Source organism: Haliotis rufescens, unplaced genomic scaffold (genome assembly GCF_023055435.1).
Source record: "Haliotis rufescens isolate VD_foot unplaced genomic scaffold, xgHalRufe1.0.p SCAF_11, whole genome shotgun sequence".
In the NCBI taxonomy this organism is placed as follows: Eukaryota; Metazoa; Mollusca; class Gastropoda; order Lepetellida; family Haliotidae; genus Haliotis; species Haliotis rufescens.
The window spans coordinates 17,239,751-17,259,720 of NW_025963791.1; the positions used below are offsets into that span (position 1 = coordinate 17,239,751).

General features: G+C 42.0%; 1 protein-coding gene across 3 annotated transcripts in view; it reads left to right on the forward strand.

Annotated features, from left to right (window-relative positions):
* The window catches only part of LOC124152035 (extracellular matrix organizing protein FRAS1-like), a 132,678-nt gene extending 113,694 nt beyond the window's left edge, over positions 1-18,984 (forward strand). The window contains exons 46-67 of one of the 3 annotated variants that reach the window (XR_007219938.1): positions 723-946; positions 1,827-1,925; positions 2,060-2,225; positions 2,334-2,414; positions 3,262-3,431; positions 4,117-4,240; positions 4,898-5,109; positions 6,350-6,497; positions 6,960-7,165; positions 7,684-7,840; positions 8,292-8,492; positions 9,015-9,202; positions 9,766-9,849; positions 10,146-11,193; positions 11,858-12,018; positions 12,738-12,844; positions 13,543-13,709; positions 14,305-14,397; positions 14,626-14,738; positions 15,357-15,503; positions 15,759-18,807; positions 18,852-18,984. Coding sequence is in view for 2 of the 3 variants with exons in the window: in XM_048392334.1 (XP_048248291.1) it covers positions 723-946; positions 1,827-1,925; positions 2,060-2,225; positions 2,334-2,414; positions 3,262-3,431; positions 4,117-4,240; positions 4,898-5,109; positions 6,350-6,497; positions 6,960-7,165; positions 7,684-7,840; positions 8,292-8,492; positions 9,015-9,202; positions 9,766-9,849; positions 10,146-11,193; positions 11,858-12,018; positions 12,738-12,844; positions 13,543-13,668; positions 13,760-13,800; positions 14,305-14,397; positions 14,626-14,738; positions 15,357-15,503; positions 15,759-16,301 (4,439 nt within the window). In the remaining variant the exon portion in view is untranslated. Of the gene's footprint in view, positions 1-722; positions 947-1,826; positions 1,926-2,059; positions 2,226-2,333; positions 2,415-3,261; positions 3,432-4,116; positions 4,241-4,897; positions 5,110-6,349; positions 6,498-6,959; positions 7,166-7,683; positions 7,841-8,291; positions 8,493-9,014; positions 9,203-9,765; positions 9,850-10,145; positions 11,194-11,857; positions 12,019-12,737; positions 12,845-13,542; positions 13,710-13,759; positions 13,801-14,304; positions 14,398-14,625; positions 14,739-15,356; positions 15,504-15,758 lie in introns of all 3 variants that reach the window. The other 2 variants (XM_048392334.1, XM_048392333.1) reach the window with 2 other exon arrangements.
* Positions 18,985-19,970: the final 986 nt, after the last annotated feature.

Sequence of the window (19,970 nt, forward strand, 5' to 3'; positions counted from 1 at the left end):
GTGATGGAGGAACCTTCACCTGTATAAACTCTTTTCTTATTTGAAGAAATTATAATCTTTCTGTCATCTCCTCTTAAGAAAGGATTATGACACTAAGTTTCTTTAGATACCATTAGTAAGTGTAGCACCATTGTTCTGTGTGTCCTGTGTAAATAATTCAGATGGAGTCAATGACCCATCTTTGACTTGTTTAAGTTAATTGTAGAAACTTGTATCTAACTGGCGTGTTCACAAATTAGAGTGTTGGAACTAGTACATATGCTGTTGCTTGTTTGCAATGGGGGTACAGTTTTTTATCCAGACCTGCTCAGAGGCTGATATTCGGCCCCAAGTCAACAGTGAATGTCAGTAATAATTCCCAAATTAAGAATGGAGAAGTTCCAATGTCATGTTTATACCTATACCTTACAGTTAAAACTATTGTGATGGTTGTGTAAAGGTGTCTTGTATTTCACCGATAACAAGGCCAATAGAGAAGAGGCTTTAATGTTTAGGCAATATACAATCTTAAAAGACCCCTGAAGACAATTTTTTCCCAGTTTGCTTTCCAAGGGCAGTTAGTTCAGAATCTGAGATAAATCCTTTGGTTAGTTGTCAAAAGGTTTGTGTGTTTATTAACTAGAGTATAACAGGACTGGTCACTGCATGAACCAATTCTTGATGTGTTCATTCAGGATCCAACAAATGATACACTACTCACACGCTTCTCCTCTGTTATCCAGATGACCTTGACACTGGCAGAGTTAGGTACGTCTTGACTGACCAGACTACTGGGTATCAGGACAGCTTCACCTTTGACCTGATGGATGCCAAGCCCAATGTGGTCCCTGGCAACGTGTTCCACATCATGTGGTCAGTGATCAGCTTCCAGCATCCCCTGATGAACGTGTCGGAGACGGAGGGACTGATTCAGGTCCCAGTCACACGAGCTGGCAATCTCAAGCAGGTGGGTCATGTTCATAACTGGCAGCCATTCCAAGGACAACAACTAATGTCGAAGGGTTTCTGTTCATGTAGTGAAAATATTCCTTTGTGCTATTTTCTCTTGGCAAATTATTACCATGGCACAATTTTAACCTGAAATTCTTTTCCATGACCAGGGATTTTGTTTCCCCTCATTTTCAAGTGTTTTAGGTCTGGTATAAATGTCCCAGTGAAAATGTTCCCTATGCGTGATTTATTAATGTAAATCTGGACCTTAAATAAGAAAGTTGATTTCCTTGCATCAATGAAAATTTGTTCCACATGCATGTGCTCAATTTGGCAAAATTTGTCCCGGATAGAACTAATTCCATGTGGAACTGATCATCTTACCCACTTACCCAATTGTCAATAGAGATTAGATAGAGAGGGTCTGTACCCACCAAGCTAAGTAAAGAATGCATAGCAAGGTGGATCCTAGAAGATGTAAAAGGAATGGATGAAATGTCTGCCATGAGAGGAAATGGTTCTTGTGATTCTGTAGAAAAAAACTGTCAAAACCATTCCATTCGGCACCCTGTGCCATGGAATTCCAGTGCAAGATGTGTCACCATTACCCCATTCTTATCATAAAATCCAGTAAAAATCAATTGACTAGTAGCATCTGAGGGCTGTAATTCTGAACCAGTTCTCAATGCTTCAATTTTGCTACAAATTGGAACTGAATAAAACTGACAGAAAATGTAAACATAGTAAATTGCTAACTCAAGCAGGACTAGCTAAACACTTTAAAGACTAGTGAAATTACATTTCCACTAGTCCTCAGGACTAGTTTTAACAAAATATAATTCTATGGCTACACTCAGTCTCACCATTATTTGAGGCCTTGTTGCTCTGTGTTCCAGTACTCCATTGTGACCTGCAAGACCATACCTGGCTCTTCCACATCTCTGATGATTGGGGCTAAGCCAGGAGAGAAGGATTTCATTGAACACTCAGGACAGGTCAGTGATCATTCCTCGCAAGAGATGTTGAATGGAAGGATGAAGATGTTAATTTGTATGATCTTCAGCATTTGTTCAATAATCTTTGCAATTGTTATGGTAAATAGTATTTAATATTACTATGTTTATTGTAGGTTCAGTTTGATGAGTGGCAAGATTCCAAAACATGCACCATCATTATCAACGATGACTCCATCTTTGAAGGCCCTGAAACCTTCTACATAGAGCTTGTCAGTCCCTCCTATGCCCTACTTGGAAACATTGCCAAGATGGCTGTCACACTGGTTGATGCAGAGGATGGTAAGAAGTTCGCAGTTGGCTATCTTCAGAACGTTGTCTTCAGTAGAGAGTTATATGTTGATGTGGTACAAAGTGATTAGTGGGCTTACTTTAGAAATCTATTTTCAGAACCAACCATCCAGTTTGAGAAGGGCCTTTACCATGTGAATGAATCTGATGTCTATGTGATGGCCAAGTTGACAAGAACAGGTACGAGTCCTTTTTGCACCAGAAGCATTGGATTCTTTGTTAACTTTTCATAAAAATGTGTTCATCTTTTACATCATCATCATCATCATCATCATCATAACAACAACAACAACAACAACAACAACAACAAAATATTCGTTCAAGTTGATAGAATATTTATCTTGAGGCATATATACTCAGCATCATTATTTAAGGGACACCTAGGTATGTAGGTGTCAAACATCAACATATGCTAACAAGCATAGATAGGTCTGAGTATTTTGACAATGTGATTAACAGTTGAAGAACATGTTGTTTATACCTATGTCACATTGATTGGATGTTTTTATGAAACGGGACAAATGGACATGGACTATTAAGAACAATTAAAAGTGAAAGTTTGAGGGTGATGGAAAAAGCTACCCAAAACACACCCCTTAATGCAACCAGTGGTTTAGCCCATGCATGTGCAATACATGACAAGGCACAGTCAATGTGGGTATAAAATGGATCAATCCAGATGCAACTTAACTGCACTCTTGGAAGTTCAAATTGCAACATTTTTTAATTACTTTTATCTCTATTTTCTGTGTGACCCCTCAGTAATGAAGCTGAGTATGCATTATTAGAAATTAAAATGGAAATTATTTAGATAACCAGGCCTTAAGAATGGTATGATTGACAATTTTTTTTATGAAATTCAACAAAGCATGGTTCAACTGTGGTGAACTAAACCCCTAATTTAACTCAAGTACAAAAAGAAACTTTATTGATAACCCTGCCTAATAAGGCTGCTATCAACTCTACCTCACCTGCCAGTTGGCATGGATCAGCTGCAGTGTACTAACCCCCTACTGGGCTGCTTCAGGTGACCTGAGTACGACGGTGTCCGTGATCTGCTACACCACGGCCCTCACAGCCACGGGCAGTTCCCTCACCGGCCTGGAGTCAGGCTCCGACTACATCTCCCGCGGACGCAGCAACTCCTACAGAGTTGTCTTCCCCTCCGGCGTGTCAGAGGCCACCTGTGATGTCAAGGTATGGACTGTGTGTTTGTTTGTTGTTTAATGCCACACTCGGCAATATGCCAGCTATATGATGGAAACCTGTAAATAATAAAGTCTGGACCAGACAATCCAGTGATTGATGTTGTGAGCAATGTAGGGGTATATTGACAGTCCATCATCAAAGTCATTGAGCTTGACCACCCCATCCTTTTGCCCATCACATAGTTTGCTAGGGACAAATTCTAACCACACGTTCACAATTTAGTCACCTCTTACGACTAGCAATGGGGTGCTGAGGTCCAGGTATGGGCTCCCATCAAGGACAAACATCAGTATGATAGATAATAATAGAGGCTAATGATTCAGAGAAATGGAGGGGCCCTAATAGGGGCCTGTTATGATCATACATATAACCTTGGATTGACAAAACCATTTCCATATGGATTATTTTACTTTAGTAATGTTGGGCATGTTGAAACTGTGTTCATTCCACACTGTATGTTCATTGTCATGTTTAACTGGATGTTATCTACAGTTGAACCTCATTATGTCGAACTGTCTCGAACTCATTTGCAAATCCCAAGTATCGCAATGAAGTTTAAGATTTTCTGAAGTCGCAAACCCTGGATAAACCCAAAAAAAATTCCAGTCCCCACAAGTTATACACAAGGTTCGTCTGTATTTGATGTTGATGTGAGTCTGTCCTTTGTGTGCAGATCATTGATGACAGTGAGAGCGAGACATCGGAGCAGTTCGAACTTGGCTTGATGGATCCTTCCATCCCAGCATCCCTGGGCTCACTCACCAAGGCCAATGTCCTCATAGAGGGACCCAATGACCGTGAGTCCTATTGTGAAGGTCGCAATCTCTGGCTGAAACCAATCCAAGGGTGCATGAATACAAAAATTGTGCTACTTTTCACAAATATTTAAAAATTGCAACATTGTTTATTTATTAAGTGAGTTCACTTATTCACTGAAGCTCTCATAATTACAAAATTGTCATATTGTATTGATGAAAGGACCAATACACAATTAATCAAGGTTTTTTATATGTTATTACGTCAAGTGTGATACTAAATTTAAATTTGCTATTGTGGGTAACCAGTGTCTTTATATACAGTAAATTATGTTTATAATGAACACTCTTAAAATGAACTGACATAAAGATACGAACTCATGCTTTGGCCCCGGCCATTTGCTGTATATATGGTTATAACAAACTACGGTTATAACAAACTAATATTAGTGGACCCTTTGAGTTCATTATAACTGTAGTTTCCAGTATGTTAACATTTCCGGGTCAAAAGAATTCTGGAGGAAAGAATATTCATATGGGAAAAAATTCCAGTGTTGGTAAGATCCTTGCTGTAGAAATAATATCCTTGGCAAAAATTTCTACTGGAAATATTTTCCTAGGATATAACTTTCTCCTGGAAAGAATACCCAGGGGGAATAAATATCGTATTACATCTCTTCATGTTTCTGTTCCTGCCAGAGTCCACAGTGTTCCTGTCCGAACCATCCTACAGTTTTGCAGAGAACGCTGGTAATGTTGAGGTGGAGGTTGTGCGAGGTGGGACAGACCTGAGTCATTCGACCACAGTGTGGTGTGCAACACGACTCTCCAGCCCTGCTTCAGCCACACCTGGACAGGACTATGTACCTACCTCCAGTCAGATGACATTCGGCCCGGGGCAGATCTCACAGGTGAGATAAAAACATGTGCGATCAGTATTGCTAAAGACCATGGAAATGTAAAGTTACCATTGAAACCTACAATGCACTGAAAGCTGGGGTTCTCCTGAAACCTACAGTCCCCTGAAAACAAATGTTGCCCTGAAACCTGCAGTCCCCTGAAAACAAACATTGCCCTGAAACCTGCAGTCCCCTGAAAACAAATGTTGCCCTGAAACCTACAGTCCCCTGAAAACAAACGTTGTCCTGAAACCTACAGTCCCCTGAAAACAAACGTTGCCCTGAAACCTAAAGTCCACTGAAAACAAACGTTGCCTTGAAACCTTCAGTCCCCTGAAACCTGCAGTCCCCTGAAAACAAACATTGCCCTGAAACCTACAGTCCCCTGAAAACAAATGTTCCCCTGAAACCTACAGTCCCCTGAAATCAAACATTGCCCTGACACCTACGGTCCCCTGAAAACATATGTTCCCCTGAAACTTAGGGTCCCCTGAAAACAAACATTGCCCTGAAACCTACAGTCCCCTGAAAACAAATGTTCCCTTGACACCTACAGTTATCCTGGGTTCTCCTCCTGAGGTAAACAGTCCACTGTAGCAGTTGAGGCTGATCCAGCCAGACTGCTACCTGTTGTATGTGTGTATTCACTGAAAGCTGGGGTTCTCCTGAAACCTACAGTCCCCTGAAAACAAATGTTGCCCTGAAACCTGCAGTCCCCTGAAAACAAACATTGCCCTGAAACCTGCAGTCCCCTGAAAACAAATGTTGCCCTGAAACCTACAGTCCCCTGAAAACAAATGTTGTCCTGAAACCTACAGTCCCCTGAAAACAAACGTTGCCCTGAAACCTAAAGTCCACTGAAAACAAACGTTGCCTTGAAACCTTCAGTCCCCTGAAACCTGCAGTCCCCTGAAAACAAACATTGCCCTGAAACCTACAGTCCCCTGAAAACAAATGTTCCCCTGAAACCTACAGTCCCCTGAAATCAAACATTGCCCTGACACCTACAGTCCCCTGAAAACATATGTTCCCCTGAAACTTAGGGTCCCCTGAAAACAAACATTGCCCTGAAACCTACAGTCCCCTGAAAACAAATGTTCCCTTGACACCTACAGTTATCCTGGGTTCTCCTCCTGAGGTAAACAGTCCACTGTAGCAGTTGAGGCTGATCCAGCCAGACTGCTACCTGTTGTATGTGTGTATTCATACTTACATGTTGATTTTCAATTCATTTTTTAATTTTCTATAACAGAAGTGCCAGTTGACTGTGCTGGATGATGACTTCGACCCTCGCCTTGAGGGTAACGAGACATTTGTAGTGTTCCTCAGCTCCGCTCTTGGCAGCAGTCTCGCAGAACCCTACATCTCTACCGTCATTGTCAGCGACACAAAGCTGGACAGTAGGTCTCCTTGGTCTGATCTTGTCAGGATTCAACCTTATTTTATAACTCTATCTGAAAGAAAATCGGGGAGGGTGGGGTAGCCGAGTGGTTAAAGCGTTCACTCATCATGCCGAAGATCAGGTTCAATTCCCCACATGGGGACAATATGTGTAGCCCATTTCTGGTGTCCCCCGCCATGATATTGCTGGAATATTGCTAAAAGCGGTGTGAAACATGACTCACTGAAAAAATTGGGTGTTCTTGAACTTCTTTTGAGTAGTATGTAAGAAAGCTATAAGATCCACTCTATAATGTTTTTTTACATTCATCAGTATCAAAGAATCTGATCCTGCAAAGCTTATGCTGTATTATGACAGTTTTGCCTGTCTCCAGCCTGGCTCTAACCTAACTGCTCTCATTGCACAGCTTATAATACTCTATTCATGGTATTGCTGATACATTGTGTGTTGTTTTCCTCAGTTCCAAGGATGACATTTGTCCAAGATCGCTACTATGTAGATGAGAAAAACAAGACTGTGAACGTAACCATCATGAGATACGGGGACCTGACGGACACGTCCTCTGTGATATGCTACACGCGACAGAAGACAGCCGAGGTGATGATGGACTATCATGAGAGAGTCCTCACCAATGCTTCCAGGATAACCTTCCAGCCAGGAGAGAGGGTGGGTGCTGTGATGGAAATGTTACTTTAGTAGGACATAGACCACCCTAGGTTCAACCCATCTCTACCTTTTTCAAGAAGAAACATTCTAAACTATGTCTTGATATGTAGCCTACCTTACGTTTGAAATGAGTCCGATGTAAGGATCATTACATCTTTGTCCTGACTTTGGCAATATGTGTCCCAACACAACGATGTTGGGAGGGTTAACCAAGTTGTGCTTTTTGCAATAAACACAGAGATTCATGAATTTGATAACCTACGCCAAGTACCTTTTACAGGGATATTGATGGTGCTGCATCTGTTGTTGATAATGTTTCCTGCAGTGAACTTGAAATAGATGATGATCCAACACAGGCGTGACGTGTGGAGCCTTTTGGCAAAAACACCGAGATTCTATAAACGTAATCTGAAAACAAACAGCAAGTACCCTTAAGAGAGGGTTTTCTATATTTTCTATATTACTAGTGTAATATAATGTTTCCAATTATAAGTTTAAATGTTGTCTTTCACGTCCAGCTGAAGAACTGCACTGTGGGTATAGTGAATGATGATGAGTTTGAGCCGGAGGAGGACTTCCTGCTGCGACTGAGTGGTGCCTGGGGAAGTGGGGAGAGCGAGGCTGAGCTGGGGGACATGAAGGAGACCATTATCACCATCACCAACCACGATGATGGTGGGTACATCACAAAACTAATAACATCACAGAGAACAAACCTGATAACACCACAGGGAACAAAACTGATAACATCACAGAGTATAAACCTGATAACACCCCAGGGAACAAAACTGATAACATCACAGGGAATAAAACTGATAAAATCACAGGGAATAAACCTGATAACACCCAAGGGAACAAAACTGATAACACCACAGGGAACAAAACTGATAGAGAACAAAACTGATATCACTGGGAATAAAACTGATAACATCACAGGGAATAAAACTGATAGAGAACAAAACTGATATCACTGGGAATAAAACTGATAACATCACAGGGAATAAACCTGATATCATCACAGGGAAAGTGTTGCAATGAAACATGATGCTACATAGAATCAAACATAAATTAGGGTTACGCTTGCAACAAATTGGTCCTGAGGTTGTGCTCTGCTTCATGTCCCCAGTGCCAACAATCCAGTTTGCACAGGCAGCCTACAGCACCCATGAGCCGAGTGCCACTGAACAGATCACGTCTGTGGAGGTGAAGGTCGTGAGGAGTGGGGACCTGAACAAGTCCTCGTCTGTCCGATGCAGCACCAGGGACGGCTCGGCACAGTCAGGCATGGACTACAACCCCAAGAGCATGGTGCTTGACTTCAAACCAGGTGGGCACAACATCAGTGGGATTTGCAGTGTTACACTCTGATAGGCAAGGATCTCAACTGAAAATTAAGAGTCTTTATAGCAATTAGAAGTTGGATGTAAACATGACAAGGAGTATTATAAATAACAACTTATTTATTATGCCTAAACAATGTTTCAGGGCTACTTCTTGCCATATATCACCTGATGAAGGGGCAACATGTTGCCCTGAAATGTTGTTTTTGTATAGTAAAGAAGTTGTCCATAATACTCCTTGTCATAAGTATGCGTTCAAAGTGTTCTTGGAACATGATGGATCTTGTGACAAGTGTCACTTCATCTTTGAAAAGGACCATGAAGACAATATACATAGGACATCAGCATATTCTGTAGCATGTACAATTTCCAGTCAGTGCAAAATTCATTATGACTTGGTAACAAAATTAATGCTGTAACTTAATCTTGAATCTTTATGTACAAATAAACGTAAGTCTTAATCATCCTAAGAGAAGCGCCTGAGTGTTGCATAACTGTCTGTTCTTCAGGTGTGAGTGAGCTTGACTTTGTTGTGGACGTGCTGTACAACAGTGACATAGAGTGGCACGAGTCCTTCACCCTGATGCTAGGCCCTGAAGACCCTGAGGGAGCTGTGTTTGGGCCAGTCAAGACAACCACCATCACCATCCTGGACAACGAAGTCTCAGGGAGCATCATACTACCAGCCCCTCCTGTTGTAAGTCATACACTTTGACCCGTGAAGATCCAGGCTAGAATAGGTCTCCAGCAACCCATGCTTGCCATAAAAGGTGACAATGCTTGTCGTAAAAGGCGACTAACGGGAATAGGTGGTGAGGCTCGCTGACTTTGTTGATGCATGTCATCGTCCCCCAATCGTATGGATCGATGCTCATGATATCAAATACTGGATTGTCTGGTCCATACTTGATTATTTGCAGACCGTTGTCATATAGCTGGAATATTGCTGAGTGTGGTGTTAAACAACAAACAAACAAAACAAACAAAACATACACTTTCATGTGAGACAGTGGCAGTCGGCAAAACTACTGTACAATCACTTACACGAGACTCCAAAGAATTATTTGGTGATTTATTTCTGCAAATGACTCAGTTGTGTGTACTTGTTTTGTAATTACAAACTGATGTCACCCTAAATATTACCTTTTTTCTGAATTTGCATTTGTCAAAACATCCTATATGTTCATCAGGGTTTGACTATAAGTATTGTAGACTGTTTATATAACTGACAATATATTGCATCTGATGGCTGTATTATAGGTGGTGTCTCTGCTGAATTATGATGATGCTGAGCTTGGAACTAAAATCGACCCATCTCCAGGGTATCCTCTTGTCTGTATAACGGTGAGTGTCACAAACCTCAGGAATATACTTGAAACAATATGTTGTGCATGCATAGTCCATATTATAGCTGTTAAAAGCCAGTAAGTGACCCGTATTGGATTTCTTTACATACCATTGTTTAATCATTATAATAATATAGTCGCCATTTTTTCATGGTCAAAACATTTTGTAAAATCTCTGCCTTTTGGACATATCAACTTTCAGCAATGTACCCATTTGAAAGTGTAATTATGAACAGGTGCCCCTATAACATTTGTCTCACAGTAGGATGATTGATGTGAAACTATGTGTTGCAGCCCTGTGATGAGCACTACCCCACATTCACCAAGACCCACATGCTGTGTGAGGAGGCAGGCATCAACCAGTCCAGCCTCCTGTACACCTGGGAGGTGTCTCTGCCCGAGGAGGAGGACGGATCAAGGCCACCATTCATGCAGGTCTCGGACACCACCTTGTTCACAGACGTCAACAAGATTGTCCTGGATAGCGTGTACTTCCGCTCTCGCTTCCAGGTCCGATGTATTGCCCAACCGAGACATGAGAACGGGAACCCAGGCGTCCCTCTCAAGAGCAGAGTTGTCACTATAGGAAGTGATAATGGTATCTGTAAATCGCCAGTATTTGGCAGCAATCCTTACAGTTACCAAGCTCAGTCCTTTTTAGCAAACCTTGAATATGTGGGGCCTGATGACTTTGACCATCCAAACACAATACACATCTCGGTGAAGATTCCCCATCAGGATGGCATGCTGCCTCTGATCTCCACCTTCCCCTTACACAATCTAAGGTTCTTGCTGGCAGAGCCAATCTACCGCCAGCAGCATGTCTGCTCCAACATCATCACAGCAGAGGAACGAGAGCCTCTCATTGATGAAGGCTTCTTTGATGGGAAGCTTGGTGACTCTCTGCCCTACGGGCCAGGTCATGAGTTCCCCTACCAGTTTGATGATGACCTGCGAGAGGAGAAGACACTGTCTCTGTACAAGCACCTCAACCTGAAGAGCTGCATCTGGACCTTTGATGCCTGGTACCATATGACAGAGTTGGTGGACATCTGCGGTGGAAGGATCGTGTCGGACTTTCAGGTGAAGGATACAGGGCAGTCACATCTCACAGTGCGAGTTCCCCTGTACGTGTCTTACCTGTACGCCACGGCACCTGTAGGGTGGGGCTCCCTTGAGCATCGCACGGAGATGGAGTTTTCATTCTACTATGACACCATCTTGTGGAAGTCTGGCTTGGAGACTGAGGGCACACTGGGAGGCAAGCTGCAGATTCTCAGGATACTCATTGGCAGTGATGGCAAACTTGTTATTGACTTCAGGACTACAGCCAAGTTTAGAGGTAAAGCACCTGCAGGAGGACTTGTTAAAGTAACACAGTTCAGTTAAAGTAACAGATATAAAAATGTCAGTCTATGTTCATGATATGTTCAAATGAGCTTATCCCTGGTTGTACCACAGAAACTGACTTTGACTGGGTAATTCTGTGACACAGACACCAATGCAGTGTCATAGTAGTTTATGCAATTTTTATACAATGTGTGAAAATGACAATTTTATGAAAAGTATACAGGGTTTCAGATCAGATCGTTTTCTAGGGCATTGACTGATTATGATTCAATATGTCCTAAAATGTTTGTTTGTTTTATTAAATTTGTAATGACCTACCTGAATGTCCTAATTTACAAAATCATAAAACTGCCCTTATGCCATTTGTCTCAAGGTATTTCACTAAGTATATATATGTCTTGATAATAGTTGTAGACAGTACAATACTAACATATTTACAAGTGATATTATTGTGAAGCCCTCTCCCCGTCCTTCGGGGCGGTCGGGTAGCCTTGTGGTTAAAGCGTTAGCTCATCACGCCGAAGACCAGGGTTTGATTACCGACATGGGTACAATGTGTGAAGCCCATTTCTGGTGTCCTCCGCCGTGATATTGCTGGAATATTGCTAAAAGCGGCGTAAAACCTCACTGACTCACTCACTCTCCCCGTCCTTCAGGTCAGTATGTACTGAGCCACAGCACCCTGCCAGCACTGGAGAGCAGGATCAAGCCACCTTCCAGCCTGGCCATCGGCTTTGATCTGAAGCTGTTGTGGAGCCAACAGACATTTGACAGTCCACATCAGCTCTGGAGGGCAACGAGCAGCTTTAACCTCAAGGTATATAGGCTAGAGTTGTGGGGGTTAACTAGCAACTTGAACCTCAAGGTAGAGGCTAGAGTTGGGTGGGACAACTAGCAGCTTTAACCTCAAGGTAGAGGTTATAGGTGTAGGGGTTAACTAGAAACTTGAACCTCAAGGTAGAGACTAGAGTTTTGTGGGACAACGAGCAGCTTTAACCTCAAGGTAGAGGCTAGAGTTGTGGGGGTTAACAAGAAACTTCAACCTCAAGGTAGAGGTTATAGGTGTAGGGGTTAACTAGCAACTTGAACCTCAAGGTAGAGACTAGAGTTGTGTGGGACAACTAGCAGCTTTAACCTCAAGGTAGAGGTTATAGGTGTAGGGGTTAACTAGAAACTTGAACCTCAAGGTAGAGACTAGAGTTTTGTGGGACAACGAGCAGCTTTAACCTCAAGGTAGAGGCTAGAGTTGTGGGGGTTAACAAGCAACTTTAACCTCAAGGTAGAGGCTAGTGTTGTAGGGGTTAACTAGCAACTTGAACCTCAAGGCCCTCATTCTGTTACATGGATTTGATGGATACAGAAGAAGCGATTCACCTGACTGAACACATTTCTCTGGATATTTTCTTGTCATTGAATGGTACTACAAACATCGATGACTAGTCCCTTGTCTACAGGTAGCCAAGCATTTGATGTTAGCTGCATGATGTTGTATGGTTTGTTAGGCTGTAGGTTGAAGCTTGTTGGTTGTTGTTGTAGGACTACACAGGGCGTTACACCATAGAACTCATCCCCTGCAGCGTCAAGGCCACTCAAAGATATATCAAGATTGACCCTATACCTTGCATCGCTTCACAGCCACAGAGGTAAGGCACTTTAATGCCTGCAAAACTACTCGTTTGTGAAATACATATCTTTAGTTATTGTGTAATATGTGTGTAATATCTACACTTACTGAGTCTTAATACTACTTACATATTCCCAACCAAGGAAGGAAACTTAAATGGCAGAGATAGGAAAATGGCTCCTGGAAGTTGGCATTGGCCAAAGATGGACCAGGGGCCCGTTCCACAAAACGATCTTAGCGCTAAGATGATCATAACTCCCATACATTAATACAGGCTTACGACAATCCTAGCTCTAAGATCGCTTTGTGGAACAGGCCACTGGTCAAGAGGCCTGTGTAAGCTTGATCCAAGACGGAGACTAAAAAATAGTGTCAGTTCAGCTAGTTTCCTTAGCTGGACCTTTGCCCATTTGCCTCTACAAATATCCTGAGTCCTTACTTTTGATTTGCTTTATATAATATTTGTTCACACTTACATGACCAATTGAACATTAGGTTGATACCTAATGTGTTCTCATATTGTGTCTGGGCCACCTGTGCCCCCTCCAATTGGTTAAAGGGTTCACTCATCACACCAGAGGGCTAAGTTCCACTCCCCACAAGGGTACAATGTATGGAGCCCATTTCTGGTGTCCCTCAAATTGATATTGCTGGAATATTGCTAAAAGCTGAGTAAAACTCAACTACCTCACTCGCTCATGTTGTGTTGTGTTGCAGCTTTGAGGTGCCCATCTCCTTCCAGCAGACCAACCGGCCTGTCCCTGTGGTGTACTCTCTGAACACAGACTTCCAGCTCACCAACAACCTCAAGATGTTTCTTCTCAGCCCTAACTCCACAGAGGCCTCACAGGATGACTGGGACTTCAACGGGGCATTCTCTCCAGGTAAATAGTAGCTACGCAGTCATAGAGACATGTCTCAACTCCGCAGAGGCCTCACAGGACGACTGGGACTTCAACGGGGCATTCTCTCCAGGTAAATAGTATCTACGCAGTCATAGGGACATGTCTCAACTCCGCAGAGGCCTCACAGGATGACTGGGACTTCAACGGGGCATTCTCTCCAGGTAAATAGTAGCTATGCAGTCATAGAGACATGTCTCAACTCCGCAGAGGTCTCACAGGATGCCTGGGACTACAACGGGGCATTATCTCCAGGTAAATAGTAGCTATGCAGTCATAGAGACATGTCTCAATTCCACAGAGGTCTCACAGGATGATTTGGACTTTAACGGGGTATTCTCCCAAGGTAAATAGTAGCTTGGTACTCTCAAGGTAAATACACTCTCCAGTAGTCATGGAGACGTCCCAACTCTACAGAGGCCTCGGAGGACAACTTGGAATTCAATGTGGCATTTTTTCCATAAGGTGTTTGTAGCACTATGACTGTGGTAAGTCATAGGCGGAATCAGGGTTTTGTAACCTATCAGTGGTATTCAAAATACATTCAGTTTTAGACCTACCTACCCTTTGATTACAGGCCAGAAGATCTATGCCAGGGTCTTATGGAGTCCAGAACAGGATTTGAAAACAGCATACAAATTGGGAATAGAAAAGGTGTATCTTTGTACAGGTAAAGTTCTAATATGATTTGATTGAAATCAGTGTGACATTTTAAAAAAAAAGTGCTTACAGATGAGGAAATATCACAAATATGCTAAACATGTTGTAAAAGTGATAGGTATAATAGAAAGAATTAAAGAAAAAAACATCATGAAACTACTCAGAAGAAAACATGCATGATGAAATGAGTGTTGTTCCATTGAGGACCCAATCTAGCCATACCTTCCCTGTGTTTCAGGCAGTGACGGGTACATCCCCACATATGACCCCACAGGGGAGGAGTACAACGAAGGGCCACAGTTCGGCTGTATGCAGCCCAGCCCCAAACTCAGGCAGAGGTTCCTCATTCTTGTAAGCATGACTTATTATCTCTGAAATTTGTTATTATTTCTCTTTTAAGATAAGTTGGTTTTTTTTAAATGCCATGGAATGTAGCCAGCTCCATTTTCATATTATAATCATCTACACTGGGTTTGATTAACTTAAATTCACTTATTACGCAGTCATTATGCAGGTCTAGTGTGTTTAACATTTGGACACATGTGTTTCATAGAAATACCAGTATTTTCTTGTTATTTTTCTGAGGCAGATTTTGAAAAAGTGGGGTGCACACTACCCAAGTGACAGAGTGACCAGGCCCCCATTTAACAAAGCGACCTTGGCGCTACGAGTGTCGTAATTCTATGTTAAAAAAAGGGAGTTACAATTGTCTTAGTGCTAAGACTGCTTTGTGAAATGAAGGCCAGAACATGTGATAGAGGGACTGACACAGGCTGACACATCCTGGCCTCCACCAGTGTCCTGTCAATCGAAGATGCTCCTTTTGTGGTGTTCTCCCACTGATGCAATAGTTTGTAGGACCAAAACTAAAACGTCTTTGCCCTGTTACCAACTTATATTTCACCACGTTTCATCTTCCTACACAAATCACTAGAAAATCAAGTAAAAAGTATTAACTGTTTCCTGTAGGATCGTGGGAATCCTGATGCTGTCCAGACAAACTTCCACGACGTAGCATTCGAAGCGCAGCTGGCCTACGAGAACCCGGACTATATAGGCCTCACCAATATGCCAGGGGTGGACGGCTTCGCCATGAGTGTAGACCCTCTCTACAAGGTGGGACAACTGTGGCCTTGGTGCCATTGCTCAAAGATTACTTTTTGAATTAACTGTAAAGACTCCCATGTCTGTATTTACTTCTATGCTTAAACTAACAGAGAAACATCTGCATATCATTTTTAAAATGTTTGAACACAAAAGAGATATTTTGGAGAGAGTTGATTTCCTTGTCCTAAATCCCATTCTTAATGCCAAACAATATTTACATGCAGCAATCATCTTAGATATCACTACCTCTGTTCTTTCCTACAGGTCGACTCAGGACATCAGTGGTACCTCCAGGTCATATATGTCATCGGACCCTCTGACAAACTCCGGAAACGCTTCCGTCGTTCATCAATGCTACGCTTCAGACGCGATGCCTCAGGAGCATCCAACAGTTTTGATGAGCCAAAGAACGGCACCAACATGCGACTACTTCACCTTGACAATGCACATGTCTATTCTGAACCTGACTCTCCATTCCCACTGGTCCCCCATGTTGCAGCCCCTGCAGCTGTGGGTGGACTCCTCTTCATTATTGTGATCATAGTTATTATGATAGTCGTGATACGGCGGCGGCGGCGACGAAAGAAAGAGCCGCCAGTGAAACCCAACAATCTAGTGACACTGGTAGACACTCCAGACAGTGGTATCACCACCAACAGGTGGAAGGGCTCTCGCAGGAGTCTCAGGATGACAGACTCCAGGAGGAATCTTAATACCCAAGAGGAAAAATCAAATTTAGTAAAAGCTAAAGAAGTGAACTTAAAGGTAATACATGGAAATAATGTGGATTCTGGGACAGAAGTTTGATGCATAATTAGCAGTAATGCAGCATTAATATAAGTACAGCACCATGTATGTGCAAATGGAGGTTAGGTCCATGGAGTGGTAACCTGCAGATTTAATGTGTGAGGCTGCCATTGAGGATGTAATTCTACAGATCCCGCAGGTGTTCATGGAGGCAGTGGATTTAGGCAGATAGTTGATGCAGACCTTTGATCATGAGATGTGCTCTCTACTGAGATGCAGAGTGTGCAAAATATCAAGCTACAATGGCTATCATGGTGAAGCTGGCTCTCAGTATTGCAATGGAAATACTATAGGTCTCTTCAGGCCCAACTTTCCACTGACAATGGAGAACTTGTAACATGCTTGCAAAACGTACGTACCAAATGTTGTACATCTTCATTTAAGAGGATGTATAAAGCCATATTCCCATATTTTATACGTAACTTATTGTCCCTACCGTGACTTAATCATCCTGCAATAACACCTCTGTGTCTATGCTCCCGTTGTCATAATCAGGACAGAGTGCTACAAAGTAACCAGATTGTTGCATAATTCTGCAAGTGTTGCAATGTATTGTTTTATGTTGTTCAGGTGCATTTGTGCAATTAAGTGTGCAGGATATGTGATTTCATAAACTTTATAAATGTTTTGTTTTGTCTACAACTGATATACATTGTCCATCTTTCTCATGTCCATGTTTTCATGCACTCAATACACACAAGTTAGGACATAATTCTAATATGAAATTGTTATGTTTAAATAGGCAGCATCTGTTTCCTTGTTGATAAAACTCTGTAAGCTATGAGAGAAGGCAGTCAGAAGCTGAGGATATTCGAGGTATACAAGAAATGTTAATGAGATATTAAATAGGGAATATAATTGTTTCAGTTTTTGAGTACAGATTTGCTATTGTTCAAATGTTGCATTTATGGATATGTTATCAAAACCGGTATTGTTTACCATTTACAAGACTGTGCCTTTTCTGTGTATATTCAGTAGTAACTTGGCCACCATGATGTATAAACTAATTATGTGTACAGTTAGGTATTATTTATATGAGGAACAGTGTATATTGTGTATACGATTGTTTGGCATGAGATACGTACGTGTATATTTTGAGGAAATGCATGTTGTGACCATTGTTTAAGCTTCTATGCAAACAAGGAACATTGTACAGACATCTGATGTTGTTACATGTGGAATGTGTGCTTCAGGATAAAGGATCCCAGTTCTATGTATTGTGTTAGGTAGCAGGGTTTTGTGTGATGTGGGAAATCTGAATTTGTTTCAGTACAATGCATGGTATATGAATATGGACATTTTTTTTATATAATTAACTTACTTTTACTCTTCAACAAACATCTGAATTTTATGTTTGCCTCATTAATGTAATACACAGGTATATATTTACTCCTTAATGTGGAGTAGAATGGACATACCAGTAAAATGTGTTATTTGTCCTCAATAACTAGGTTATTACAAACTTACACAATCTTTCTTCTCAGAACGTCAGTATATCGCAAACTTGTAATGATTACCCACAGTGAGGAAAACATCAGCTTAGTTTTGTCACCTACTTTACATTTTCATCCATGTCTTTCTGAAACTGTAAATGTTGGATTTCGAGTCACTCATGTATTTCTCTATCATGGTTGATGATCACACATAGATCGAGACCTATCTACCTCTAAGTATACACGACCTGACAGTATTCATACCATTGTCATATCATTGATCCTTTATGAATCTCCATATACTGTATTGTATATATTGGGCAAGAGTTTAAGAGAAACCTATTTCCATATCAGGTAGCCAGTCTCGAATCCAACCATTTTGTCAACTAGACATGAAATTGAGCATGTAAATATTTTCATTAACACAAATGTGAAATTTAGTTATTTGATTCTTGCTGAATGTTTTGTTATATGCCCTCATCAATCCAAAGAGTTACTTCCCTTGAACTGTGGAGATATAATGGAAAAGTGTCTGCTTCCTGTATATATAACTTAAGGTGTCCAGTTACTTCCTGGTCAGTAGCTCCACTCCAACCGATTCCATTCATGCTAACATGAGGGTGCCACCTCCCTGTCACTCTAGGCATCCGACATACCACTTAATTTGTCTTCAGATCCAACTTAAGAAATCTTGTGTAGACAGTTGGTAAACTAGACAGGGATTTTCACATAGAATGAATGACCATGGTTGCTCATAAGCTAAGGGCTAAATATTTTGTCGAGTTATCACTTCTTGCAAGAAAAAAACATGAAATGAACTTCAACATTGAAATATTTGCATGCAGATAAACATTTCATAGCATCCAGCGTACTGCACTGTGTCATCCGGAATACCACTTAATAGCGTACAGCATATGGCATCGCAAAAGGGGGTGGCACCCTCTAACATGGTCTATGTGGACTCCTTGTGCCTGTGTCCTAGTAGGTGTCGGATCTCTATGTGGACTCCTTGTGCCTGTGTCCTAGTAGGTGTCGGATCTCTATGTGGACTCCTTGTGCCTGTGTCCTAGTAGGTGTCGGATCTCTATGTGGATTCCTTGTGCCTGTGTCCTAGTAGGTGTCGGAACTTGGTGTGATCCAGCAAGATAATACTCAACTGTAGCAATGTGCTTACAGCATCTCTGATCTGCTGTATACTCTACATGTATGTATGTAAAGTAACAATCAGCATAATAAAGCCATTCAATTAATGCCTTTGTTCAACACTTAGTAGATTGTGGAAGGTAGTCTGGTAGGGGTTGCCATGCTTTTGTAAAAGCCAGACTGTTAATCACGGACTGCTGTCATGTCTGTGGCAACTCCTAACAAGAACTAAGCATGCTTAACTTCATAATCACATATCTGATATGTGAGGTGAAGGTGAGGTGAAATTGGGTTTAACGTCGCGTCCAAGATTATTGCACTTATATAGCGACGTGCATGCACGTGTATGTGTGTGTGTGGCTGCTTCTACTAGTCCGGACTGATGCCAATTTATAGTGCTAGCTCACTGAGATACCATGCCGCAGTTTAACATGAATACCCCACTCAGACACAGTATACTGACTCCGAGCCGACCAGTCCTTGTTTTAGCCCCTTAATGCCGAGCGCCAGACAGGGTAACAACAAGTACAATCGTCTTTTAACGTCTTTTTGTATGACGCAGCCCGGGATCGAACCCTGGACCTTCCGCTCTCCGGGCGGACGCTCTACCACAAGACCACGGAGGCGGTCCCTATCTGAAATGTGCTGAAAGAAAGGTCATGACAATGTGAAAGTGTCAGCAACTTAGATTTCATGCCACAGCCAGCAATGTTTCACTAATAAAAAACTAATGGGATCGGGTGGTCAGGTTCACTGACTTGGTTGATACATGTCATCGTATCCTTATTGTGTGGATTGATGCTCATGATGTCAATCACTGGATTGTCTTGTCCAGACTCGATTATTTACAGACCACCGTCAAAGAGCTGGAATATTGCTGAGAACAGTGTAGTAGTAGTAGTAGTGAGTGAGTGAGTGAGTGAGTGTGGTTTTACGCCGCTTTTAGCAATATTCCAGCAATATCACAGCGGGGGACACCAGAAATGGGCTTCACACATTGTACCCATGTCGGGAATCGAACCCGGGTTTTCGGCGTGACGAGCGAACACTTTAACCACTAGGCTACCCGACCGCCCCAGTGGTAGTAGTAGTA